The sequence below is a fragment of the Lineus longissimus genome, chromosome 12, assembly GCF_910592395.1.
Source record: "Lineus longissimus chromosome 12, tnLinLong1.2, whole genome shotgun sequence".
Taxonomy (NCBI): domain Eukaryota; kingdom Metazoa; phylum Nemertea; class Pilidiophora; order Heteronemertea; family Lineidae; genus Lineus; species Lineus longissimus.
The window spans coordinates 16,334,717-16,349,990 of NC_088319.1; the positions used below are offsets into that span (position 1 = coordinate 16,334,717).

The following is a 15,274-nucleotide window of genomic DNA, read 5'->3' on the forward strand; positions in this document are numbered from 1 at the left end:
AGCAGCTGCGACCATGTCTCATATCTGAATAGTAGTTACCAGCCGGCTTCACCCGTCCTTGACCCTGTCACAACCAAGCTGATGGCAGTAGCTGCTACCATGTCTCAGATCTGAATAGTAGTTACCAGCCGGCTTCACCCGTCCTTGACCCTGTCACAACCAAGCTGATGGCAGTAGCTGCTACCATGTCTCAGATCTGAATAGTAGTTACCAGCCGGCTTCACCCGTCCTTGACCCTGTCACAACCAAGCTGATCACAATAGCTGCGACCATGTCTCATATCTGAATAGTAGTTACCAGCCGGCTTCACCCGTCCTTGACCCTGTCACAACCAAGCTGATCACAATAGCTGCTGCCATGTCTCAGATCTGAATAGTAGTTACCAGCCGGCTTCACCCGTCCTTGACCCTGTCACAACCAAGCTGATCACAATAGCTGCGACCATGTCTCAGATCTGAATAGTAGTTACCAGCCGGCTTCACCCGTCCTTGACCCTGTCACAACCAAGCTGATGACAGTAGCTGTCACAATTCTGATTTCACCATGCTAAATTTTAAATACACCTTGGTGAATTCAGATTTTAATATGGTGAATATAAGATCTTTTTCGCTAGGGTAGGCCCTTGTGCCTGCGGTATAGCAGAGACTGCCAGGTTGCATTGTAGCTGTCTTTACAAGCATGGTGTAATGATAGCTCAGTCAGTCTAAGGCAGCAGGCCCTGGTGTGCATGTCGTCTAGAGCACAGTTAGATAGTAGGTCAGTTCATGGCAGCAGGCCCAGATGACTGTTGTGGAAGAGACAAGGTTATGAATGTCTTTTAGAAAATTGTGAGATGCTAGCTTAGACCAAGTCAGTAGATTAATGCATGTATATAATGACATCCAGTTTATGCATGTCAGAGAGAAGTGGCTCAATCCAAGGAAAAGGGTCAGAGTGGCTGTTTGAAGATGAAGCAAAAAAGACTTTGTAGGGTTGTGACTGTCTTCGGAGAGTATGTTCTAAGAACTAACACACATTAGTCAGTCAATCAGACACATACAAGTACTTCCGTTTAGCAGGATCCACACGCGCACTTAATCGAGCTTAGAGTAACCAACCTGTTTGAAGTCGCTGTCACTTTGGCAAAAGTCATGTCTGAAGAACACATAATCTCTTCAAAAAGACTTGTTTTTCGCTAAACAGGCCAACCCATGCCTGTCCTGGCACACCATGTTTCACTTTTGTCTCATTCGAAGGGTGTGGCAATCAAAGGTAAGTACCCAATGTTTCAGTCCATTTACGAAGTTCCAAAATATCAGCTGAGTGCCAGGTATATGTACCTTTTGTTTCACCCTTTTCTGACAGACATTCCAAAGAGACTGTACAGTAATTTCAAAAAATTAAGACAAGATTCATATCACATGTACATTGATCATGTTTATTTTCAACATAATCTTCCACAATGAAGACTTAAATATTTCTTTATTACTGAAAAAGATTACTTTCTTATGCAAAATATTATAAATGGGTAAATATGGAATGAAGCTGTGAAGTGACTGATATGTTGTTATATAAGCTTGGAATACGTTGCATATAAAATATTTCCTAACTAATCAACTCGAGCTAATCAAGCAATAATTCTGAATTAACCCTTTTACTCTGATTGACCAATTTTTTGGTCGGATGTGTAAAGCCCTTTACCATCCCAGCCCAAATTGTTCACTTGGGGAATTATCGATAGAACACACTCTCCATTTGAGTGTTTTGCAGACAAGACATTCGTTACAAATTTACTTAACATTTCCACAGAATAAAACTCACCAAGAACATGACCTTTACCCCAAATACAGTACAGTAAGTGCACAATATCACCGTTTTACAAATGGATGAAATCTACACATTATTTTCTCATTTTGGTATTACAATGTATGTATTTGTTTCAAACTAGTTTTCCATTCATGGATCAATGATGAGCCCATGTTATGACCATCAGGTTCTGTCCAAGGATCTTTAAATGGAACATGGATGGATTTGTTGAGGAGATTCTCCATCACAGATACATGGATGGACATTTTTGCCTGTGTACAACTGTATTTATTGTCAATTTGTTGACAAATTAAGAGATTACCTCAATCAATTTCAACAATTTTCTTTTAAACAGGGGCCTCCTAGACCGAGCCTAGCATCACACTTTCTGAATAAAGTCATTGGAGATATAAGAAACCGAAAGTGTCAAATACATTTTGTAACACATAGTATCATACTGATTACATCATAAAGGTATATTAGTTATTTCATATTTTATTATAGTTGGCACATTTTTGATTTGCCCAACTGACATCGAGCTTAGCAGACATACTCTTGAGAGTAAGTACATTCAACACTAACTTGGCAAACATAACAAAAGATTGTAAAAGCAAGAGGCGTTCAGGGGGCCTTTTTGTTTTGACTGCGTACAATTGTTCATAATCCACTAAGCATCTCTTCGGGTCTTTTCCCCAATTTTTCTATTCCAGGGTCAAGATTCTTTGCATCCTTCCTCCAGCAAGAACCACATTGCCAGATGAACACAATGTTATTTTGTTGGAAGACTCCAACAACACATATGTTTTCCAACATCATCAAAACTTCTCTCTTCCTGGGACAGGCAAGTTGGAAGGCTTGCCTGATTCTCGACAAGCTTGGAAACTGATATTTAGGGTGGTGAAATACTTGCAAGGTACAATTCTATAATGCTATATAAGGCACACTGTTCAAAGACATTACTGTTAAGCACATATTACTCCATCAAGAACTGATTATGACTATTGATTCTCAGGGGCAGATCCAAAGGGGGGCACACCAGATGCTCCCCCTTATTTAAGATAAATCTTTGAAATTGACCATAATATTAACCAGAACTTTACATAAGAAATGTTGTACACCCCCACTCTTTTTCTGGCTCGTGGATCCACCCCTGATTCTTGATCCATATTTAACAGGGATACAGACATGAGATTTCAGATTATGTTTCACGAACATCACTCTAAGTAGACTGTGATTAACTGCATTACACCACACTGCAAACACCAGCCTCAGTACTCATTCCAGGCTTCCACCTCTCTCATGAATAAACCTGTTGCATTCATCCTCATATCTCTTAAGTAGACATGTCCCAAGTTAAATCAGTCTACAGACCTACACACATTCCTCAATCGACATGAGTAACGGATTCACATATTCGAAACCATCAAATTCAGACTGGTCGATCTTCGCAATAATTTTCCTGAAAAGAAAGAAACGTTGAAACGTTAAAAACAGAACAGGCAGGGAATGTTGATTGTACATTTGCATAATTGCAACACCAGTGCAATCTAATTCAGATTCAGAGGAAATCCTAATAAGACTCTGTAGTAGCATCATTTCCATTGGACTATCTGGTCAACGCAAATATCTCAAGAGTCTAGCTCAAGCAGACTTCTACTTTGCTGATTACTTTCCAATCCTTGTCCTCCTGTTTCTACTTACGGGTTATCAGGTGTGAGCTGTACTGGTTCGTTGGTGAATTGTGGGTCAAAGTGTTCGAGGTCTCTCTCGTCTCTGACAGTTGGTTTGTATGGAGGTGGGATCTGTTTGTTCTCCAACATTTCCCAGTTTATACTTCGGAAGAATGGGTGTGATTGAATGTCAGCGAAGCCGGTCTGAGGGTGACAGCCTAACCTTTCAGTGGGTGTCTGGAAAAAAGATTTGTACCAGTTTTACTTCTTTGTACTTGATTGGTCACAATTGGTACGCAGCGCTTGGCGTGATGGCACATGATGCGATGGCACGGAGTTTCTCACTTTGGTTTCAATGCACAATATCTATACACCCTAGTGTGTTTCCCTGTATAACTGCATTGCTGTGTTTTATATTAAATCGAAGTTACCAGTAGAGTGACTGTAGATACTGACTAATCAGGACCTACCTTGTTCAGGAATCCTTTCAGTATGGAGCCCGCTTTGACTGAGACAGATCTTGGAATACGAATCGTTTTTTCAAGAATAACTTAAAACAGAAAAGATTTACAATTAAATAAAACGATGGGAATTTGATCAAGAAAGAATCACGAATAGTCATCAATTAATGGATTATGGCAGTGGCCTCAACTTCGCCTGGAAGCCATGGTTGATCAATTCTGCCTTTGATTGGCCATTCCCAAGCACTGAATTCGAATTGAAATTAGAGGTCTTTTTCTTAACTAACAAACAGCATGAATAGATGTATCGGCCTGGAAATGCAAAGGTATGTCTTTTGACCACTTCAATTTGTGAATGGATTTCAGACCAGAGAAAGACTTCCTATTTACTTCTTTACTTACTTTGGAAGAGGAAGTCCTCCGTATTTTGATCAGGGTTGTCCACGAGGATATCAAATGGTGACCTTCCTGCCAACATCTCAAACATTAACACACCAAGCGCCCACCAATCAACACTGAAACCTGAAATAAAAACGAGAAGTTGTCAACTTTTCTTCAAGGGCTATCAAAAGTACAGTCCCAATCACAACTGACATCCCTTTCTTTTCATGAGCCTTATATTTTCATGAGTGCAACGTAAAGGGAAAAAAACACAACCTTTAACCCTTTTGCCGCAAATGCACGCCAATAAAATCGTCACATACCATAGTCTTCGCCTCGTAATATCTCTGGAGCTATGTAATTTGGTGTGCCGCAGAAAGTACTCGTTGTATCACCGGGTCGGATACCCTCCTGTAAAAGAGAAAAGAATTAATATAATATTGTACACGCAAATACATGTATGTTCGCGAATAAAACTGCACTTTCGGCACTGCCAAAATAACACAAAATCAAGTACACCCACCTTACACATGCCATAATCTGTCAGTTTGATGTGGCCCTCGGAGTCTAAGAGAACATTGTCCAATTTCAGATCTCTATACACAATACCTGCAACACGAGAATGGAATTACAGTAAAGTTAGATGAGGATGAGTTACAGACTTTGAAGGAGATAAGGCCAGGTATATCTTTAAATAGTGCCAGTCATAAATGTATTCTTGTGCCCTGACGTCGTCAGTTCATGTCAACAGCCTGAAGCGGTAAGATTGCATACCTCTCTCGTGAAGAAAGTTGAGTGCCAATATGATCTCTGCAGAATAGAAACGTGCGTGATCCTCAGGTAGTCTGCGCTGTCTCTGCATGTGGAACATCAGGTCACCCCCATTCACAAACTCTATCACAAAGAACAAACTGAAAAAGTGAAAAAGTGAAAAAGTCAATACTACAGTATTTCAAATTAGAACATACCATGGATTTAAAATGGCTTCAACAGCTGGTCCATCACAAAGAAGTGTCTGGTTTGAATGTCTCAATTCTTGGGACTATCTGATACGTAGAGATGTTGCTGTCTACATTTGACAAGACTGAGGTATGAATACTCAAACTGCCAACTGTTCCAGTGTTTCTTAGCGTATTAACTCACCGACTAGCTGTTTGGAAGCAGGAATGGAGTCCAACCAGAAATGGATGATTGGACGCTGTCTCGAACACATGTTTCTCTGTTTGCACCCAGTCAATGTCCTGAAATAGTAATCGTAATAAGGTTAATCTGCAACACTGACGAAATTCGTAGAATTGGATGCTGGCAATGGTCTGATCAGGCTGTTCAAACTCGACAGCAGCAATGCGTCTGAAGGGTGACCCTTTCACCAGGGGTTTGAAAACTCAACAGGCGGAGTATATTGAAAAGCCGCAGTGATCAAGTATGAGACAACACTTACGTCGTCATCGTTGACCAGTTCTTTCTTGATGACTTTCATGGCGTAGATTCGTCGTGTTTTCTTCAATTCGACCTGCAGCACCTTGGCATAGCTTCCCCGGCCGATCACCCGCAAAAGCTCAAAGTCCTTCAACCCAAGCGAGTTGTTGTCACCCGAGGATACTGGCTGCAGTGAGATAATAGGAGAGATAAACGTAACAATTATTACAAGCTGTTGCAAGACTTGCTGCAGAGTAGCGATTTTGCCAAAGGAATCAGATATTTATCACTGTAATGAAACCTAGGCAGATTCAGCCAATGACAGAGAGATATTCATTCCACGACATATGGATATCCATACACTGACAAATGGATATCCATACCATGACAGAGAGATATCCATACAATTACAGATGGATCAATTCCATGACAGCTGGCTCCGTGTTCCATGGCAGATAGATAACCATTCAAAGACATATGACTCGGGCTCAACCTACAAAGCTCAGGATCCCACCAGCCAGCAATTTGAGAAAGTTCAAGGAATAGCAGGAAAAAAATTACCTCTACTTTCACATTCTATCCAAGCAGCGAGAAGAAATGGAAAGGGAAATGTCAGCAAGGAACAGGACTCACAATGAGAGTGTCACCTTTACTGATAAGTAGCAAAATCTGAGGACAACATTTACTTGCAATCAACATATCCGACTACGAAAGGTGACATATCCATCCAGATAATTGGACTGACCGTTGATTTCAAACAAGATGCCTTCTATAAAAGCCGGTATCACTACATGCAGGTAAAAGGCATCACAGGCACTTTCACACCATACTAAAATGAAGTACTACAGGCTGTTCACAAACTGTCTGCTATTCTAAATACAAGGCAAAAAGATCTAGTCTCAGAAAATACAAACTTTGACATGCCTGAACAAAACCAAATCTAGGGAACTAGCTATCTTGGGATATATCAGGATACTAAAGCAGAAAGCATACGACGTAAATTCCAACTAAACATACATGTACTAAATGATGCATTGAATTCCCAGTATCATCATCATCCCAGTCCAACCAAAAGAACACTACAGTGTAACCCGAAAAAGTCTTTGTAGTCTTTGTGGTTCATGATTCCAACAACAAAATATCTGCATGTCAACAAAAGTTTTCAACAAAGCAACAACACAACATTTATGACTGGCACTATTTAAAGATATACCTGATATTCTTCAACCTCGTGCTGGGAATAAGCAGCATGAAATATAGAAAGCATTCATGATTTCCAGTGTTTCACTCACAGACTTGATGATTTCGAGCATTTCATCCAAGGTGAGTTTAAGGCAATGCATTCACAAGTCCCAGTGTTTCACCCAAGGCAGTTATGATTTCTCTTGCGTCACTCAAGGCATTCAAGAGGACAAAACGTGTTATCGAGACCATGATGATTAATACCAAATAAGAAGCCCAACTTGTGGGTCAATATCACTCACCTCTCGACTAAGTTCCGAGTCAAATTCTAGATCTAAAACATGAGAGACATACGTTAGAAATAACACAGTATAGGAATGATTGTAGAAATTTGTTTGATCTTCCTTACATTGAGACATACGGTCCCACAAACTAACAGTCCAAATACATTTCATATATCAAGTAAGTCGTATCTTATGCAATCTGTCACCAGTTAATACTCATGTCAGGTTTGGAGACAGCAATAGACCTTTATCATCCACGGAGCCGGCAGTGTTGACGTCTATCATGAAGGCCATGCAACATAACATCCTCGGGTCTTATCTTAAAGCTTTAAAGACAGACTCTCGCAAGATTATTGCCTACTTGTTATCAGGTGATGCCACAGCATGCCCTGATGTAATAAAAAGGGCTAAAGTGGGTTGGGCATATTGCCTATACTCACTTCTGGTAACCGTGTTGTCTCCGTTTGATTCTGTTGCCTCAGGACTGGACATGGAGCTCGTGTTGACATTGGGCTCCTACAAACAGAAAGTTTGAAAAATAAACATCAGAGAGTGCAGTTTTCCAAAGACCATTTTAAGATTTAAAGGAGATGAAATAAGTGGTAAATTCTAGAAAACTTACATAAGTAGTTCCACAGGGCAGCTTGACAAGTCTGTGACACTTCTTGTGTACGAGGAGTTTACAGTTAACACACTTATAACCCTGGCGACCTAATCCCCAGATTCGATCCTGGCAGTAAGCACAAAATGCCCTCTGAAAACGAAAAAAAAGGTATCACAAAATTACAACGTCAACAAAATGACAGCGAAAATAACATCAGTGCCAAAATGCAGCCTGAAAATGATGACAATGAAAGTGAAACCAACATTGACTTTAAACCATTTTTGAAAACATTTTGTCATCCTGTTATGTGTCATATACCAGTATACCATATTGACAGGTTTGTGGCATTTCAAATTTGTAATTTTCCGCATGGACAATGTGTACATACCCGACTAAACCGCTTAGCTTGGAAAAGATGTCCGTTCACACGGTACAACTTGCGCCACCTTCTAGCACCTCTGCGATACATGTTCCCTGAAACATCACAACACGGTGAAGATAAAGTTACACAAAGTCTCCAATAGGGCTCTCCTATCGAGAGTACAGTGCAACTCATTAGGCTTGTACAGGGAATATATCGATTACTGAAATAAACAGAACCAATTCCCTGAACTGTGCTTACATGTATAAGTCACCTGAGGATGACCAATCTGACTCCCCCAGCTCCTGCCTATAGTCCCCTTTGCCATGTTTGCACTTAATCAAGAGAAGAAGGTTTGTCTACTTACGGTCTTCGCCAGCACATGTGAGCCCTGGCTGCTGTGGCACATTGGGAAACACTGAAAAAAGTCCAGCATAACCCATGAGTGAAACCAGATTCATATCCTTCAAAGTGAACATTGTGATAGTTGGTTCTATCTACTTCAACGCATGCAAAAAGTTCATGAAACAGTCTCCATTTTCACCAATTTTCCTTGAATAAAAATGTTCATCAAATGGTCGTCTCCATTTTTACCTATCACTGAATAGATACACATATGTTAAATGTTCACATAACAGCCTCCACTTTAACCAATATCCTTGAATGAATTGAAATACATGTATTATTGAAGAGAAACGGTCAGGTGGACTCCCATTTTCAGCAAATTCCACTGAATAGAAATGTCAATGAAACAGCCTCCATTTTCACCAATGACCTAGAACATATTTATAACAGTAGAACCTCTCTATTAAAGACACCCTTGGGACTGACAAATGCTGTCCTTAATTGAGAGGTGTCCAGATTACAGAGGCCACATTCAACAGACATGACCAATTCGGAACAATGCGGTCGTCCGATATAGAGGTTCCACTGAAAATGTTATATCCATGGTTGGGAATGATGGAGTGTGTTCAGATTATTTTGCAATACAATCCTGGAAAGTGCTGACTCGTCCCATTTTTTCAACCACAGCCCACGAGCTGCACTTAGAGAAATCAATCAGAAAGACGCAGAAATTAACCCGCTGAATGCAATGAGAATATGGGGATACAGCAATACAGCTATTCCAACACAATGCTAGCTTAAAATCCAACACAAGCTCTACTGACTAACGGCGAGCAAGGATGTATGTATCCACCTTCTGGCAGAAAAAGGGTTAGGAATAATCCTGACACAATGCTCTCCTTCTCTGGCTCATTCTTTAATCCAATCTTGATGTCATTGTTACTCCTCTTGAGACGACTCGTTAACATTCTAAGCTGCAACCACGACCATCCCCAGCAGTATCGGCAAAACCATCACACACATACATGCTCACGCAAGCGCTCATATGCATCTGGGCGAGACACAATAGTCTGATGGAGGAGAGCATCTCAATGGTTAACCCTTTTAACCCTATAAGGCGTGATCATCACTGTAGGGACGATCCATATCCAACATTAATTTCCATTTTGTATACTTGGAGAAAATGCTACATGCCTCCCATGATTCTGCTCAGAAAAAGGGGCTTTTGCTGTGAGTTTCATCAAAAATTACCTCACCCCCCCCCTGGGTGGCTGGTCAGACGTATGGATGTCAGCCCACAGAATTCTGTGCCGATGGACCTGCAGCTGCCCTAGGGAAATGTGGAGCCAATTCCCCCGAGTGAGAATATTTCATATGTATAGTCCAAGGAACATGTAGCTGTTGCAACTTCAATGGACTAGAATGATTAGCCAGTACCTTTCAGTGCTAGCATAGATATCACTGTGCTCTAGTGAAATGCCTCTGAAGGATGGAAAACCATTTGGACACAAAACGAAAGTGGCTGACCCATGCCTGCTAATGTTGAGTTGGATGAAACTAACCTTTACATCGGTTGTTGAAAGCTTCGATGTAATCCACACACGAATAACCACTAAATACACGGATTTCAGCCCCGAAAAACATCACATGGCAGTTAGTAGAAATTTTAAAACTACAACAGGAATCCACTGTTAGTGTTATCTCAAAACAAAATTCACTTTTAAGGAATGGCACACATATTGATTAGGTCAAAGGTCTAGACCACAATGATATGACAGTGTAATATTACAAAAGGTGTGACATCATAGACAATTCTTGGATAAACTGGAATGGAATGATTTACTCGTATGGACCACGTCACATTCGCACAATCTGTCCCCAAATTCCATGTTATGTGTCAGATTTGAGCATTCACAGGATGGTTTCAAGATAGATATCACAATCACAATGTTATTGATGGACTCATTACACCTGGACATTGAACCTGAGAGATAACAGATATTGTAAGAAGGAAAACCGGCCCACAATACTGGTACTTCCTCCTATCTTAATACTGATGAATGCAGTCAAGTCAGCAGTGTATGGTCAAGTTCATAGGCATAGACCCAATGTCCAAAAATTGCTGAATTTTTGGGAGTTGGGCAAAACAACCTCCCTCTACAAAACCTGATGCAAGCTAACCCCAAAAGCTGCCCATGGCATGGAATAAACTCTAACAAGGGCATTAATCGCTGGGAACGGTTGTCCCTGAGTGTTAATGTAGGTGACAGCAAAGAACCTGACATATCTGATTGGCCGTAATTGAATCAACAGCGATAATGTCTATGAAAACAGTTCTTGAATAAATAATGAAATATGTAAAGAAGAGGACATGTAGACAGAGACAATCAGTTGTTTTCGCAGACTAACATACAAACCTCTGAACAAATTCGCATTGCGATGTCAGGATGGCTGGCCAAGACCATATGTTTATCAAGCACTCAACACTCTATGTCAACACCATGAACTATTCTATTGTATATAAGCATGGAACACAATATGGTCCTTGCCTTAAAATGTTTCACAGCCAAACTGTGAGCGTCTGACCAGAGAATGAGAATCAACCTATAGCAGGACTGAACCAACCTTCATGAACCCTGCCTTCAACACCCTAGTTTAAGCACCTGTCATAGACATCAGACATTATCAGATAGACTATCCCTAGCTGCTGGTTCATCAGCCCAATTGAACACTTCGTTCACATGAAATTTGAATCCAAGAAATATGAATCCATCAAACCTCTCATTTTACACATTACTTTGCGAGTCATGACCACATTGGCCTTGTTGATTCTTTATCATCGCTGATACAATGCAATACATAGGCAGAAAGCAAACTTGTCCTTGTGACCTGACGACACACTGGTCCCAATGGCAAGAGCTTCACATGATAAGTTCAAGGCAAATGGACATTCCTACTCCTAGGAGAAATTAGGTAAACTTAGGCTACGAACTCCGAAGAGGAAAGTTTAAGGTTATTCCTCCAAGCATATTTTGAATTCCTCTTTCCAACATGATCACAATTTCGATAATGTACAGGTGGATAGCAGTTTACGAATGCATGAAGTGTCGCTGGCCATCGAGCGATATTTCTCTTATCAAAGTTTAGTCAAACATTAGTCATTATTCACCTGGTCTATTTCTACATGCTTTGACTTACACAGTGAAAAATTTGTCAATCGGGGGGGGGGGGGGGGGGGCATATCAGCAATCAACAAGCTTAGATTATATTGATAAACCTGGACTGAAGATTTTGGTAAAATGGTTGCCAGGGCTCTCCTTATACTGTAGTCTGTTTTACAATACTCCCTCACTGACTTTGGTTGTTTAGGGCCTCGGTTTCAACGAGATTTCTTTCTTATTTTACTGACTTTCTACAGTTAGTATCATGTAACTTACCATGTACACTAAGTTCTGAATCACGGTTTACCTCATACAGACGTACCGCCTCATCAAATTCTAACTGTGACGAGATCGTGCAAGGGTCACCTGAAATATACAAGGAAGAGAAAATCTAAGTTGAAGACGAGCATCCAGGAGAGTCAGTCAATTTTTCATTGAGACTTGATATTACCCCACTGCTAAAGGTCAGACTCGAAATGAGATTAGATCATCGAACTGCATCACAAACATCATTCACCACACAGCATCACAAGAAGTCTCCATGACCATGAACCAATGAGGCCACTGCACTGGTTACCGTAGCGATGTATTTGGTAGCTATGTGAAAGTATCAAGCATAATGAGCCGGTGAAACATGACAGAAAACTGGAGAAATTGACATATAAAAAACACTGGAATCAATATATTCAGCATGCAAGCATTGAAAACGACAATTGCGGAGTAGCCTACCGTTGTCTTCGTGATACATGGATTTGCCTATAGCGCAGTAGCATCATTAGCATTGCAGTACTAATATGGGGTGGGGAAACAGACGTCTGAGCTCAAGTGCTGACACCTATCATCAGTTAATCATTCTATATCAAACAAGTCTATTTGCAGCGTTTCTAACCCGCTGAATATCAGGTACAAAGTGATCATAATGTCAGAGGTCAAATATTCATCAATTATGCCGTTATGAAGAAATCTGTAGCAACAGTGGGTTATAACATGGGTATAAAGCAAGAATATCTTTATTCATCAGGTAAAGCTATTGAATTGCAAACGACAAATAACAAAATAAAATCAGGGACCATCTCAAAATACATGAGGCATGATAATGCCACGATAACTAATGGGGAGGCAGGAATTGAAACTACACCTCACTTGAATCACATTTTTGATTATGTATTCGCACATACAAGTACATGTAGCATCTTCTTTTACTGTCTACATATTTTGAGATGGTCTCCTACCAGTCAAGAATTGATCCTACCTTCCTCATCGACCCACTTCATCGTGAACGGTTGGTCAGCAGTGAATTTACAGATCTCCCTGATCTCGGTGACAAGGTCCTCGTACATCATTCCAGGCTCAAGCGTGGTCACCATGACATCACTGCAACATGTGAGGCATAAGAAATGTTTTTACATCTTCCCCACATGTTAAAAACCTTTTAGAATTTGTTTTTTATTTGTGAAGTTGAAATTGACTTTCTTAATTCATGAACAGAAAGGCTGATCAACTATATAGATCTCTTAATTCATGAACACAAAGGCTGACCAACTATATAGATCTGCAAATATATTTCCTGGTTTACAGTATTAGATCCAAAAGGATGATTTTACAACGCATATTGTTTATTGACTTACCCGCCATAGACGGCCCTCATACGAATGTTGTTATCTATTATGTCCGTCATATTCTGGGTAGGCATTGAACTTTTGTGACGATCTGAAATGTACAAGGATGCCAATCGTTAGAAAATCCAGACTTTGCTCTTATTTCATCGTTTGATCCTGAAATCTATGATATCAGTTGAATGAACATCATTTTGAAAGTCATCTGATCAGATGCATCAATGCCTAGAATGCATTTCGTGTGATTGTGAGAGATTTTTTTAAACACACATTTTTCTCCGGAGAAAACCACTGAAATAACAGACCCCAAAACTTCTTCAAGTAGTGGTGGCATATATTCTTACCGCCTGCTGGGGGCTGTTTCACTTTTTTATGGTTATTTATTAACGTCACCATAGCATCGCTATATATCTTGCGAGACTGGAGAGTATATAAATCCTTGTAACAAGTGTGATCCATTTTGAAACAGAAATTATTGTATTGTAACACTGTTTAAGAAAAGTAGATTGTATGATACTCCGAAGAAAATTTGAACACCCCAGAGAAACCTTTGGATTTTAATTTAGTAGGAACCCTCGCCACGCAGAAATAGGGTGATCCTAATTATGCAGATGGCACCAGTCAAAGATGACTTTCAATCCAACTGAGCTAAGATTCTCGACGGCTTGAGGAGAAGCTGAGACTGAAATAATATGTGACCTATTCACTTTGGGATGAGACTGTCTAACCTAATCACTACTTGAAATGTATTCCCAACAATCGATAAACATGAAGCATAATGAAGATGAATAATGGGTAATTACATGTATGACTGAAGTGCCAAGCAGATGTGAAAGTCTTGAAGTGCTCATTATTATTATCATTATTCACACTAAAGTGCTCTGCAAATGTGGGACTTGCATTTCTGCCTCCGGCGAAGAAGGAATGACAACATGACAATTGAAGCCATGCCATGTTGCAGTGATAGAAATATGTTGTTTGCAACCCATTTTTGAGAGCTTGTGGACAGACAGACATCATGAGACAAGAGCAAGTCCAATGTCAACCGCGACACTGACACAGTGACAGCATTGGGCTTGATTCAGTTAAGTCAGGCATGGCTGACCATGAAAACACTCTGTCTCTAGTCTATGCATGCTATGCCACAGGCAGTAAGTATGATGTGTACAATGGACAATGGTGGATTGAATGGTCACGATGATGTCATGCTGCTGATGATGATGATGCATGGAATTGGAATGGATGACAATTTTTAAGTCAACAACAACTTCAAGTTGTTGACTTAAAATTGTCCTATCTTCAATCACACTAAAGTGTCTTAAAATTGTCTTATCTTCAATCTTGTTCAAAACTGTGACACTGTCTTGAACAAGATTGATTGAAGACAAGACCAAGACTAAGAGCAAAAAACTCAGCCTAAATAATCACCGTTTTGGTCCTCGTTCCTTTCTGCCCAATTCTATGATTGAAATGAAGTACTGGGTATTGAAGCTTTCGACTGAAGGTGATATATCGATGATTCGATACGTTGATTACTCAGGAATGTGAACATTAGTTGGCCCAACCCAAAAAATTCAGAAATTGTCTGCCATTTTGGATCGAGTGCAAGTCATGTGACTTTGAAAATCAAAACAATAAAACAAAGTCAAATCCTCAAATATTTTAATCAAAAAGTTATTCAAACACTTAGGTATCATATAAAAAGAATGTCTGAATGATTGATAATACAAAACTAATTCTCTACAAGGTAATGAATTTAGTTTAGAGCGCCCTCTAGTTAAAAAGGAAATTCCATATTTGGCAAAAATGATTTTGATTGGACGAGCAAACGGTTGTGACATTTGAACATCTACATACCTGGTTTTCCCGATAGTGGCGCCACTGTCTAATCATGAACACTCGCTGCGCCCCCCAACGAGGTTTCGTCCCTTTTGGGGACGAAGTATGACGAAGTATTTAGAGCGAGTTTTTTATAATACTTTTTTGGCGTTAAAAAGTCTAATTA

At 40.1% G+C, this 15,274-nt stretch overlaps 1 protein-coding gene across 3 annotated transcripts; it reads right to left on the reverse strand.

Moving 5' to 3' along the window:
- Window positions 1-1,396: 1,396 nt before the first annotated feature.
- Window positions 1,397-14,883, reverse strand: LOC135497337 (protein kinase C iota type-like). Of its 3 annotated transcripts, XM_064787156.1 has the most exons (20): window positions 14,698-14,883; window positions 13,282-13,363; window positions 12,906-13,027; window positions 11,930-12,019; window positions 8,515-8,565; window positions 8,175-8,260; window positions 7,805-7,936; window positions 7,623-7,698; window positions 7,201-7,232; window positions 6,930-6,950; window positions 6,278-6,292; window positions 5,739-5,903; window positions 5,441-5,538; window positions 5,072-5,208; window positions 4,821-4,906; window positions 4,621-4,708; window positions 4,319-4,438; window positions 3,926-4,005; window positions 3,487-3,692; window positions 1,397-3,244 (listed from the first exon to the last, which is right to left on the reverse strand). In XM_064787156.1, exons 2-20 carry the CDS (start codon window positions 13,344-13,346, stop codon window positions 3,157-3,159), a joined length of 1,758 nt encoding a protein of 585 aa, XP_064643226.1. In that variant the 5' UTR covers window positions 13,347-13,363; window positions 14,698-14,883; the 3' UTR covers window positions 1,397-3,156. The 3 variants fall into 3 exon arrangements, with proteins under 3 accessions (XP_064643226.1, XP_064643227.1, XP_064643228.1); XM_064787157.1 differs by lacking the exon at window positions 6,278-6,292; XM_064787158.1 differs by lacking the exons at window positions 6,278-6,292; window positions 6,930-6,950.
- Between the last annotated feature and the right edge of the window lie 391 nt (window positions 14,884-15,274).